At 37.8% G+C, this 13,251-nt stretch overlaps 1 protein-coding gene across 1 annotated transcript in view; it reads right to left on the bottom strand.

Annotated features, from left to right (window-relative positions):
* The window catches only part of KCNH8 (potassium voltage-gated channel subfamily H member 8), a 191,313-nt gene that overhangs the window by 60,825 nt on the left and 117,237 nt on the right, over positions 1 to 13,251 (bottom strand). The window contains exon 7 of the mRNA XM_063325153.1: positions 10,533 to 10,740. Within this exon, the coding sequence (XP_063181223.1) occupies positions 10,533 to 10,740 (208 nt within the window). The remainder of the gene's footprint in view (positions 1 to 10,532; positions 10,741 to 13,251) is intronic.

Here is a 13,251-nt window from a genome sequence, read left to right as displayed (position 1 = left end):
CACATTATTTGCAACTTTCAATAAATTATACCCTATGGCATTCTCATTACAGAAGCCATGTGGAAAGATCATGGTGTTATTTTACCTCTTGGGACTATTCCCTCTTATGGGGTTTATACTGAGCAGATTTTCCCCCTACATGTGGTGCTGAGAATTTCTATTATGGCTGCAGAAATTGGTCCAGATACAGCTTTTCCACTGCGATAAAAACTGCTTTGTGGAATTAATGAACAACATGAAGGTAATCTGCAGTTAGACACAGCAGGACACTTTCAACTTTGTCAAACCTCAGGGGCTTCATCCATACACCAGATTTTTACTTTTCACTTAAAAATTGTCTAAAATTTTTGTCCTAGGTACGAAATATTAGAAAAGTATTAATGACTACATAAAACCCTCACACTCCCTTTAATAAGGTACTTTCACCCCTATTTTTTCTGGGCTGCAAATCCAATGGGGTATCTCAGTCCTGGGGTATTTTGTGATTGCTAAAAGGGTTCAATCAGAAGGGAAAGTATGGTATGTAAAGGAAAATATAGTTTAATCAAGGAACTGAGCCTGTAGAAAAGAACAGCGTGGAAGAATGGCAGAATAAAAACTAGTATGGCCTGAAGCAGCTGAAATACAAATTAATGTTAAACTAAATGCAAAGGAAAAGTTTCAGCTCAGTTCAGTAAATGACATTTTGGTTTGGCACAGCTCCATCACGAAAATAGTGTTTTGGGTTTTCAAATGCAAAACTGAATTATTTCCACACAATTAGTTTCTATGGATATTTTAAAATTTAAATTTATATTTTAAATCCTGACAAGGACTGGTATACGCAGGTCTGAAATGAGGGATGTTAATAAAGAAAATCTTTCCTAGAAAGTATGTTTTACATATATAGCAGGCAGAAAAGTAGGGCCAGGTTTTCAGGTAAGCCTTTATGAGACCTTCATTTGTAAGCGTAGGTCTTTACCATGTGCAGACAGGTTTCCACACACGCTTCCAGCACACGTCCAGGTGATTACAGCTGTGCATATAAAACCACCTTGTGTTTTTTTTTTATCTGGGTCTATTCTAGCAGACTGACGAATGAAAAAACATATGCCTCTGCTTGCATTGTACTAATAATTGTGCATAACTGATTCTCTGCAAATGGGATTTCCTCTTCAAAAAAAAAAAAAAGATCTTTCCCTCCCTAATTATACTTATTCAAAAGGGTAACACTATCAGCTAAAAGAAGAAGTTTTATTTCATATGTAAGACTCTCCAAATTGGGCCTCATATATCATATTCTACACCAGAATTGTTTCAACCATTCAGGTAAGATATCCAGCAGAATTTAAAGAAATATTTTTTAATTGTTTTGAAACAAATAAGTACATTTATTCACTATAATTCATGATTTTAATGAACTTATCTATTTTAGTTCTTACAAGACTAGAAATTTTGAACCTCAAACATTAATTCATGGAAAATGTACACATTGTGCGTACAATAAAAGCATTACTTTTACTAAGCAGTAAAACTCAAAAGGATTCAAAAAACACTGCAAGTATTTAAAAGCCTTCTAGTGTAAGATATTCTCCCGGGGTTTAAAATTTCTGTTTCAACTGCCTTACAATACATCATCAGTGCGAAATTCTTCAGTACTGTGGTATGTTCTTGTCTTTTTCAAAGGATGTACAACATTAAGAAGTGCTGTTTGTAATTATTTGTGAGATGAGTGCTTTAAAAAGTTTCATAGCTTCAAAGTAATCATCTTGTTTTGGTTGTCTAGTTTATTCCTATTTATTAATTGTGTATGACAGTCCAGGGGCTAATTATTTCATGTAAGTCCTGCAAGAAATAATGGAAACTAGTTGGCTGAATCTCTTAGATACTGATGCCCCAAAATACTTCACAAGAGTGGTAACCATCAACCATTTCCTTAATATACTAATTAGAAGTGAATTTTCAGCCTCGCTGCCTCGACATACAAAATAAACAGGGAAGTATACAGGTATGTATATTCCACACAACAATGGACCTTCAATACAGATATGCCAGGTCAACAGAGCATTGTAATTCATTTTACTAAATTGAAGATGTCAGCACTAATGCATGACACAACTATATTTTTAAAATACTTTTTCTTAAAGTTGCCTCTTAAAAAACAGAAAGGACCATCGTTCCAAAGTAACAGGTTCTGTTATTACCGATGACAAAGAATTAAGAATACCAATAATCAAAAACATTACCAAGCAGACTGAAAGAGAGATTAAAATCAAACATTCAGGTACAGAGATGACAGACTGAAATGAGCAACTAATCACGGCAAGTGAATGATGCCTTGTACAATTTAGTCAGCATGAAGCTATTTCTTCCCCTGCATAGACTCATAAATCTACACGTGCCAATTCTAACCTGATGGATGTGTGTGTTTGGAGGGGTGAAACTAGACCAATATTTTATAGACTAATGTACAGATTTCTTGGCCAAGAGCCTTGGAAATTTACAAGTACTCTCTCTGGCAGTGAAAAGGATCCACTTAGTTCTATGAATGCAACAAAACAAACTGAACTGCTGTTCCCACCCTCAACAGACATGATCAAAACAGACCAGGGAGTGCTGGGAATGCTGAACCTTGCCACCAGACTGGCAATGCAAAGGCAGGTGCCAGCTTCAGTCTTTCCCAAGACTCCAATTGTAGTTCATTACTAATAGTTCTTAATAAGTTGAACATTTGTTGAAATTACTAGAAGCTGTTTTGTCCTAGGTCCAGACTCAAACTCCTAGGTCTGGAATCCAGAAATAGGTACATGTACCTGCACGCACCAAACACTTACATCAACTGGGTCCAAAACATGATCATTCCTGAGCACTATAGTTTCACCCCATGTCTTTTGTTAGCTGATCTTCCTGACAGCCCCAGTACCTGGAGATCTGTGATCACTCAAAATCTCAGCTTTTCATAACTTCTTAAAATTAACTTCCTGGTCACCAATGTTGCTAAGAATATGTTGAAAATAGGAATCTCAGAGGGTTCAAAAGTAGACTGACAATTAAGCATTTTTAAAATCTCACTATTTTATTTACTTTTTTTTCTGTTTTTTGAATGCTTGGATCTGGTAAAAACTCACATCACATTCAGAAACAAATTTATTAATTCTCTAACAGAAGGAGATGTTGTACAGAGACGGAGCTGGAATGATCTGGCACCATTAATAGTTAAGACAATTCATATATAAAAAAAAGAAAAATAAAAACCAAGCCTCTATCTCAAGTTTTATACCAACTCTTTTGTCCCATCTAGCCATTTAAGTAATTAAACTGCTTTGCAAAACTTCATGATACATGGATATTTACCTGCTTCTAAATACATTATGAGGATTAACATAACATGAAAATGCTGAATCAAAAGTTAACTAATTATTTTTTTAACAAATTACACATTATATTGACCAAGAACAGGAGTAATGATGCTGATTTTTCCAATATGATTTCTATTATTACTTCCTCCATGGTTTTGCTGGGTCCAAGAGCAACAGAAACTTGTGTCAGCTCACTAACATACATTATTTGAGGAAGAACTAGCAGATACGCATATCTAAAACCAGTCTTTCTTTTGAAAAGACGACAGCCTGAGTTTTAACCTGAATAAATGTACCGATGCCACAAGTATCCCTTGTCAAGGATATGCTTAAATCTGCACCTTCAGAGTTCCTGGCAAAATATCTCAGGACCCTAAGAAAACTAACAAAGGCTGCCTCAGGTTTCCTAGCATAAGTTTGGAAAAGGCTTCAAAGCACTGAAAACTTCCCAAGCTGTTGAAACTCGAGGGAGTTACAGGGCGATGACTCTCTTAATGAATATTCCAGCTTGATGCTGACTTACGAAATTATGATAAGGCTGAAGCTACCAGGGAGCCACAAAGGATTTGGACAGAGTTTAGGAACCCAAGTTCAAGAGTGTAACATAAAGTTTTCATCTAAGACATTAGACACCTATGTTTTGGACAGTCGGTATCAGCCAACTTCGGCATCAGGCCAGAAATGCCACCATCTCTGTGTGATTAAAACACTCAGAGCATCTCTCCTATCTTCACGCAGTGGGGATCCTTCAGCCACCTTGCCCCTGCATCTAAATTCCCTGAAGGACTCAATGGGGAAAGCAGTTGTGAACTCTTCTTCTTCTCTCACCCACCACCGTATAGCTCTAGCAAATTTAATTGCAAAAGAGTATGTGGATCGTCATCTCGCCTAATACCTCACTGGTAAAAAGAAATGTGAAAGACTTAAGATCTCTGTTCTCCTCAGCCTTGGAGAGTCCAAGCCTTCATCTCTAGCTTCGCCTGGACACTGGAGACTCTGTGTAGAGACTCAGGCATTGGCCATTCCTCTGTGCAAATCACATCAGTTTAGGAAAGAAAAAAACAACTAGGACTCAAGAAGAGAGCTGCCCAGAAAGAAAGCCAAATGAAGTAACCCATACACCAGGATATGGTGCTCTCTTAAAGATATTTGCCATATACCTGTATTTTCTGTACCTTAAACACAAGTTCCAGTGCCTGAACCCCATGCCGAAGAAAAGTGAAATTCGGTAACAATGCCTCTCCCTCCTTCTGTGACCAAAAGAAGTCAGTGGCCTTTTGTTTTGTTTTTCACCAGAATCTACTGGTGAACTTCTCGCCTACTTTTCACCTACTTCACATCTGTGCTGTAGATGGAGACAAACCCAAGCTGCTTGTGCAGGCTCAGAGGAGTGCATGAACTGCTGCAGAGAGGGGCAATCCTGACTAGCAGAGGTGCAACACTGAGCAAACACAAGTAAACTTTCAGAAAACTCAACGCTGCTAGGTTTACCAGTTTGGATAGACACTATTTGAGGGATTTCTATGTTAAATTCCATTACATAAAACATATATGTCCTTCTGTACCTGTGAAAAGGGATTATAACTTCCCTGCAGCCCAGTGTGAGGCATATAAACCTCGAGTGAAAGAGCCTGATGGCAAAAACCCTATTTTCAGCATTTCCTACTGGTTCCACTCAGGTGCTATGTACCTCATTCTGCACCTAAATCTGCCACCCATTGCCCTGAGACCTAACTCAGGGTGTACATCATTCACTGGGAGCCAGGCATTTAAGTCCCTTTAGAGGGTCTGGCTGCAAGTGTGTGATAAACAAAGTGTGTGTGGGGGAAGATTTCTATTGCAGAGTACGTGAAAGTACAGTGGTTCAGTCATGATTGAGTTCTGGTTTTCAGAAGTGCTGTAATTTATAAAATTAATAGAAAATGAGTAAAATCCTGAGATGAGAGTGAAGGTATTTCCTTGAAATAAAGATTTAAATCTTTTTAGATTTAAAAAATCTAAAAAAAAAAAAATTTAAATCTTTAAATCTTTACAGACCTGATTTCAAAGCTTCTCCCAAAGTAAACACATATACTTTATTTTCTATAAAAGCACAGGTGGGTTTTTTTTTGGTTTTGGATTTTTTTTTTTTAATTTTTCTTTGACAACAACTCCTCTGTAGTGAGAATATTGTAAGTGGTACTGTGGGTGGACTAATAAGAAGTTGCAGCTGAATTTCTGGTGGACAGGAAGGATTTTATTTTCAAGAAAATTACACAAATTATAACTGACAGCTTAGACTATCTAAGGGAACCAGCATCCTGACTCTTGGCCTTCTCGTAATCTTCTCACTACACTCAAGACAGCTGAATTTCAACAGCTCATATGGTTCCCACAGAATGAATGCCTTTAGCAACAGGAAACATTTTCAATATTGTCCGTTTCCCATAGAGACAGATCTAAAAGTCATCTCTCATATTTGATAAGAACTTGAAGGGGAACAGCTCAGTATATACTAATTCAAAACAGCAGAAAGCAAATAAAGAACCTATGCCTAAATCTGATACCAGTTAAACCTATAGAAACGAGAGCCAATGTGTTGAAGTCAATGGAATTAGAGTGGTGGGATCAGCCAGGAACCTCAACACAGTCTAGCCTCTACTCTGTATCAGCTAACAGAAAATTAATCTTCTTTTTACAGGTTGCTGAAAATCATGCCATGTCTCAGGGAAACATCTGTTTCACCAATGAGAACAAACGAGGGGAACAAGGTGGAATGTAAGAGACAGGGATTTGAAAAAGCTAGAAGGGAAAAGCAGGACATGGAGCGCACCGGGTGGGTACAGACGGGTGGGAATGACCAGTCCAGGAGTCAGGGTTTCATCAGACATTAGAGTCAAGCTGCTGCATGTGGAACAACTGTTTCCTGAGATGGAAGAACTTGCTGAGGTAAAGGTTTCTAGCACCTGAAAACAGCGGCCATACTGCATATCTTCCAAATACCTCATGTAATCCGTTAAAATAGCAATACTAGAGCTAAGCAAGAGATCCAGATTTTAACATTATATTACACAGGTATATGTCCCAATCTACCACGTCATGACAGTTCATGAGTAACGTTCCCAGACACTACGTGTTTTTCATTGTGCAACCACGTGGCTAAATTTGTGAATGTAACCAAGTTTTTAAATTATTTGCAATGAGAATGTTGCCTAAAGAAGGACAAAAAGTGAAATAAAGGCTTATAATTAGGCCCAGCAAGAACAAAGCAAATACACTTTTCGGTTCAGGGTATTTTCATAGGGAGAACTTTATCACTCCCATTGCCCCAACCCAAATGCAAATTAAGGACCTCATTTGTTTAAATTAGCCAGAGAAATAGATACACAGAAGCAAATGCTACTCCCACTAAAGTCAATGTTGTGAGATCTGGGCTATGGTGCATATCTGATGGCACAGCAAGGTCCAAAGTATTATGTTAACAATACTGCAGCTTCAAAATGTTTGCTTTAAGTGTTAGAAAAATCTTGGTCTTGAAATCTGTGCCACAGGCCTTCTGAGGAAGCACTAAATGGGGTAAGGAAGTTGCTAAAAGCTTCTTTCTCCCTCTGCCTCTCCCCCCCAAAATAGAAGCAAACATAAAAGGCAAAGAAATCTTCTTTTTATTCCAGGCATGGTTTTCCTTTCTTAGAACAAACCTGTCCCTATATTTCAGCTGTTGTATTCATTGAAGGATCCATATCCAGGGTACCCGTTTTTGAAGCAGACACCACCTGAGACACACCGAAAACAAGAAGCATACTTTCCAAGGGGGAGACACATTCCTTTCAATAAAAAAGTATAGTAATTATATTTTTTACATTGTATTTTTTAATGCTGACAATTAGAAAACCTCCTAGTGCCTGGAATGAACTTTGTATAAGACCTATTGATGGAAACTTCAGTATCCAGTTTTGATATTAATGTCATAAAATTAAAAGTTTAAAAATTAAGACCTGTAAATACAAGAGTAAGGATCATATTCTATTACTTTGCCTGCAGTAAGAAATCTTTTACATGCACAAAACGGCACAAAAATTTCCGCTTAAGGCCTTCATACAGGAGAACAGAATATCCTCAGTGCCTTACAATAACACTACCTTTATTATACCCCAAGCAACATCTCTACTGTGTGCGTTATTTGTTTGTGATTTATTATGATTTCCATATCTCATTTTACTTTGCTTACTCACTCATACCCTAAATCACACCTACTGTTCGCCCCTCAATATATCACCTACATGGATGCTGTGAGGTGTAGCAGACTGGTCATTCGAAGTATTCTTAAGGTGAAAAGAAAAGCTAGCTACATATAATCAGCTGTGTAGCACCACAGCAGCAAAGATTATAGCAAAGGGCCAAGACTTGACTTCAGTGTGTTTCACCAGCAAGTAGTTTGCATGTGGAGAGCAATAGAATTTGCACTGATTGAATAAATTACATAATCTTATTTTTCTGCTCATATATGTGACACAAGCTTAAACAGAAATTTTATCAACGTTGACGTGGTCTTTGCAAAATAGTGGCTTCATGCCAGGTATCTGGAGTTTTATGAGCTCTTTTTTAAAAAATCAGTTTCTAATACTTAAACATTTTAAAAGCATTTCCCTTAAAAAACAAACAAACAAAAAACTCCAAACAAATCTTCAAAGCCATAAAATATTTAACTTAGTGCTAGAGAAAACTTAGAACTAGCCATTCTGTCAGATACAGAACTAATATTTGTAGGAGCTTTGCAGAAGTCATTGCAGTATAATTATTATTATACATTTATAGCATCTAAATATTTTAGACGCTATCCATGAAGACAGCAGAACAGCTTTCCAGACAAGAATGCAAAACCACACTTTTGGAAAAAGACTAAAATAAGATGAGGCTGTATGCTCAACAGCAAAGCCCTTTTGCCAGGTAGGAGTCTAAAGCCTAGGAGGACACACCACCAAGAAGTGCCTTGGCCCATTGCTGGGGAGGTGCATTGCCTGCAGCTGTCCAGGGAAGGTCACCGGGTCTCACGTTGAGATGAGCCAGTGGTGAGAGGCTTTTAAGGAGCAGTTCCTGCCTAGGAAGCCTGCTAGAAGATGATCAGCGTGTGGTAACCCAGATACCCCACTCTTCACTGTGGGATGAGACTTCCATGAAACAGCTCCGTTCCGGTTAAACTGGGGTTTGTTCTAATGAGTCTGTTGGTACATTTGCTTATTACTGCCATTGCCCAAGAGAAGACAAAACTGAGGGGTGAAAGTTAATGTTTTCGTACTAATAAATGCCAAGAGTCTTAGGGGATACGAGGACAATTTCCTGAATGTGGCCTTGGCTCGGGGAAAAAAGAGAGGGACAGGTTGCATGGGGAATGCGGTCAGCAGCCCCACTGGGGAGCAGGGACGCAGCCCATCCTCATCATTGGGACTACAATGAATGCTTTGAAATCAGCTATCATTTGTGGCCTACATAAGCTGACAATGTGTCTTCATAGCTTCTTCCTGCCAGAGACATTCTTCTTTTTTTTTTTTATTATTATTATTATCTAGATTTGTTTTTCTGTTAGCAGTATTTGACCAATTTGTGCACAGTGGGCTTTCTTTGTATATGCTCCCCTACAGCTGCAGTCTTTTCTTTGAGAGGTTGGCACTCTATGAGGAGTTCAGCAGCAGGTCACAGACCTGGTTTACAAAGGGAAGGAGAAATAAACAACCAACTAGAAGAATAAAAAGACTCCACAAAGCTTTCAGTAACCTATGGACAAGATGTGTTTATTGGGCTTCCTTTCTTCTTTTCCCCTTCCTGACACAGCATCCTCACCTCATCTGAGGTCAGGCACCTGTAACATGCTTGTAATTTTTCCTTCAGATTTACAGTTATTAGATGATATTTAGATAGACGGTAATGGGGTGAAGAGAGAAGAAAGAAACTAAAGGAGATAAGAGTAGGGCATACTGCAGCTTGAACGCACATCATTGAGCCTTTAGTCACAGGTGTTTGCGTCATTCCCCCAACAAATATTTTTTTCTGTTGGGAAATGCTGTCTCACCATTAGATACTCTTTGTTTATGAAGAGAGACATGCCTTCTTTTCCTCTCACAGATAAGATACATATTCTAAATTATTCATATAGTTTTTAATCATGTCTTTAGTATCTAGCAGCAAAGAAAACTAGCAGGGCTTCCCCCTTCCAATTAATTTTATTGCTGGCCTTGTTTCCTCTCCTGCTTCAGTGAACGCATAATAGATTTAGGCTAAAGGTAAATACAAGTACAATTAAAAGGGCAGAACAAAAGGAACCAGAAAGAGAAGGGAGAAAAAGGGATGCTTGATATTGATGTGGCGCCTGAGAAAGACAGCAGAAGAAATACACCCCTAAAGTAAAGCCAGAATGACCCACATGGGAAGATGTGGAGCATCAGCTGTTGCACTAGCAGGTAACACACCTCCAACAGTGTACAAGTACCTGGTGAGGCCAGGCTCCTATACGAGGTATGTTGTTTCCCCATTGTACCATCATACATGGGTACAACCCTTAGAAGCAATAATAAACCTTAACCAAAAAAGGAGAAGCTTAAAATCTAAAGAGTTAATCTGGAACACTCAATGAAATCAGGATGAAGTGGGGGGGTAGAAACTAAACACTGAATCAAAATTAAGCATTCCAAAACCATCTCTCCACTGATAAACACCTCGTCTGCTGTGCAAAAGAGCCTGCAAAACAGCTACACAATATTTCCGAAGGGAGTTTTTAACTTGAAGGCATTTCAGGGCCTATCTGTTTCAATGTATAGTAAGGAATAATCAGCTCGCTCAAGGGAATGCCTCTGTTGAAGAATTTGCCTAATTTGCAAAAACAGGATGAACTTTCTCATCTACTCTTCTACACAGTCCATATATCCCTTTTGTATTCAGAACCTCAATTTCCCAAACGTTGAATCATCCTTAAAAATCTCATTGTTTTCTACTTTGCCCATTCTCTTTTGATTTTAACTTTTTCAGATTGACCTTAAATTCAGAGCACCAACCTCTTCCTCTTCTCTACAAACAGCACTAAATAATTGCATAAGATTAAACAAAAAAAGGAAACATTGAGTGACATATACATGTGTTTATATATATTTACATACATACATATGTATATATACACTCGTGTACATATATATGTGTATGTATACATTGGAAAGAAGAACTTACCTATGTCCCAGGTAAGGGGGTTGTTCTGTTCCATCTCCCTTTTCCCTATGACATACCAAATGCAGGCCATCCAGTGAGCAAGCAAGGCAAACATGGACATGAGAAGCGTGAGAACGATTGTGCTGTGCTGGGAGTAACGATCCAACTTCTGAAGGAGACGCAAGAGGCGTAGCAACCGCACTGTCTTTAGGAGGTGGACAAGAGAAACCTGGGAGCACAGGGAGAGAAAACAACTTGTCAGCAGTTGACTTCTATCACACAGTTCTCTTGCTTCAATGAACAGAAACTCTATCTTTTATAAGCTCTCTGAATTTTTGCCCACTCTTCATTCAGACACATAGCTGCGTGTTATGATTAGACTAAATCTTAAGACAGCAGAGAATAGAAAAAAGGATAGTTAAAAAAAGTGTTTACTTCTGCTGTGTACATAATTATTTACAGTTTCTGATTTAAATGAAGCAAACTTGAAATACTGGGAGATCTTTCATTTTGTCTTTTTTTTTTTCATGCAAAATCTTCTTTTGGATTTAACTTAAAAATTTGTGTTTGTGCAAAAATAGGTCCTTCCCTGCTCTAGAAGAGAAACATAATTGCCAAACTGACCAGTGTTCATTTGATTCCCATATGATACCACACAACAAACATCTTCAAGCACAGGATGATTTTCAGTTTCTGATAACAGCCAAAGAGTACGCCTAACTCAACTATGTATGAGACGAAACCAGCTTAATAATTAAGCCTAGAAGAAGCAATAACTTATAGCAGATATTTTGCAGAACAAGGAAGCAGAGAAGTAAGTGGAGACTCAGATTTGTTCTTCAGATTTAAACCTGTGTTCCAGAGCCTGGGCACATTTGACTGCACTACACCAAGTTGGGGTCCAAAAAAGCTTGTATTAAAACTTCTAATGCTACTGCTTAAGTTCCTTTACCTAAAATATTTTTGCCTTTCAAGTACATGTGGCAAAAGTAGCACCCAAGGTGCTCAGCACCCTAAGTATACATCAGTTTACGAAGTATATGGTCTCTGGCCTCCGAGGAGGTGCAGCAATGCCCAAAGCGAGCAGTCCCTGGATGACCCCATCCGCTCCAGAGCATCCTCCAACCTACATCCACACCGGAATGTGCACAGCTCCCAGCTTTGCATGGAATAGACTTGGCTCATGTTTCAGCTGTTGGGTAGATTTAGCAAACAATACGCAGATTAAGATCCTAAATATTTTTAGTTTAATTTTTTGAAGATTAAATAGGCATAATTTTCATTAACAGTAACCTTTTTTCCCCCCTTTCATTAATGAGGCATTAGGATTAATGCCTACTAGGTACCTGGCTGACACAGGATACACACATCAGCTAGAAAAATAACATCAAACTTGACATGTCTTCCCACAGCTTTCCCAGAACACTCAAATGAGCACTCTGAAAAGAAAATCTAAAAGCACAGCTCAATCAACATCCTTTTGCTTTTCCTAATCCAGAATAACCTGAAGCTAAGCCTTTCTGTTTCTGTTACCAAAACTAATAATCAGAAAACTTAATTTTATAGGTGTGCATTCACTAAGAGCTAGGTCCAGGTTGACTGATAAATTCTGTAACATGGGGTATTTCAGATTTATTCATGAAGAATTAACAATTCATTGATTTTATTCCAATCTCAGGAATTAAGTAGGTGGGAAATCTGTAAAAAAGAAAATTTAAAAATCCACAAACTTTTTGTTTTTCCTACTACAGTTTTGATAGTGCATAAGTAATTTTCCCATGAGCTTCTTCATGCAGTATTTACTGCCCATTGCTTCTTTTTTTTTCTTCCCTCAAGAACCTTTACATTTTTTCTCATGTATGTAGCAGGGGAAAAAAGAAAATCAACAAAAACATGACTTTTTAAAAAATATTTTGAAGTTCAGTACTGTCAGGAATAAGATCTGATGTTAGAGCATACAAACAATTACAAGGTCCTCTCTTCTTGCATTTTATCCGTCTTACGTCATCTACAAGTCAGCGAAATTAGTTACATCTGTGGCTTTAAGCACAAGAATATCTGCAAGTCTGAGGCAGAAGGCTGTAAAATATTTGAAGGAATTGCCATGTTTGTATTAATATAATAATATAACCATTAAAATATAATTATTCTAATTGAATGCCATGCCACAGTACCAACTGCCTCTTTTTCTGTGGTAATTCATTTCCCAAAGTCTCCTTTTCTTCTCTCTCATCAGCTTGTTTGAAGCAAACATGGTTTTGTTGCACTCTTAACATAAAGGGATCCCTATTCGTGACTGACTCTTCAAGGTCTTGCAGTAATATAAACACATATATAATGATTGTGTATGTGCTACGGCCTTCACATTGGAGCCTTCATCTTTACATGGGTGCCTATGTTCTACCACATCACATCCAAATAATGATGACCTAGGTGAAATTATTTTTTTATTAGATTCTTACAAATAAGAAATTTCAAAAGGGCTGTTACAATAAGTGTGCCAGGCCAGTTATCACTTGTGACTAAATTCTGACCATTTTTATTAAAATACAGAATGCTGACAGATATAAAAACAGTGAATCAGATATCATAATATTCTTTTTAATGTGGAGACATGTTTCATTTTAAGGCCTAAAGACCACCTAATTTCAAAATAATTTCTCCATAAATTTGAACACAGATGTAATTAATCATATGTAATTACTCTGAATTTTCTCATTAATCATGCCAAATGCTCTTC

This window comes from Chroicocephalus ridibundus, chromosome 2, assembly GCF_963924245.1.
Source record: "Chroicocephalus ridibundus chromosome 2, bChrRid1.1, whole genome shotgun sequence".
Taxonomy (NCBI): domain Eukaryota; kingdom Metazoa; phylum Chordata; class Aves; order Charadriiformes; family Laridae; genus Chroicocephalus; species Chroicocephalus ridibundus.
Note: the sequence above shows the minus strand (reverse complement) of the source record. Positions and strands in the feature narration are given on the sequence as shown.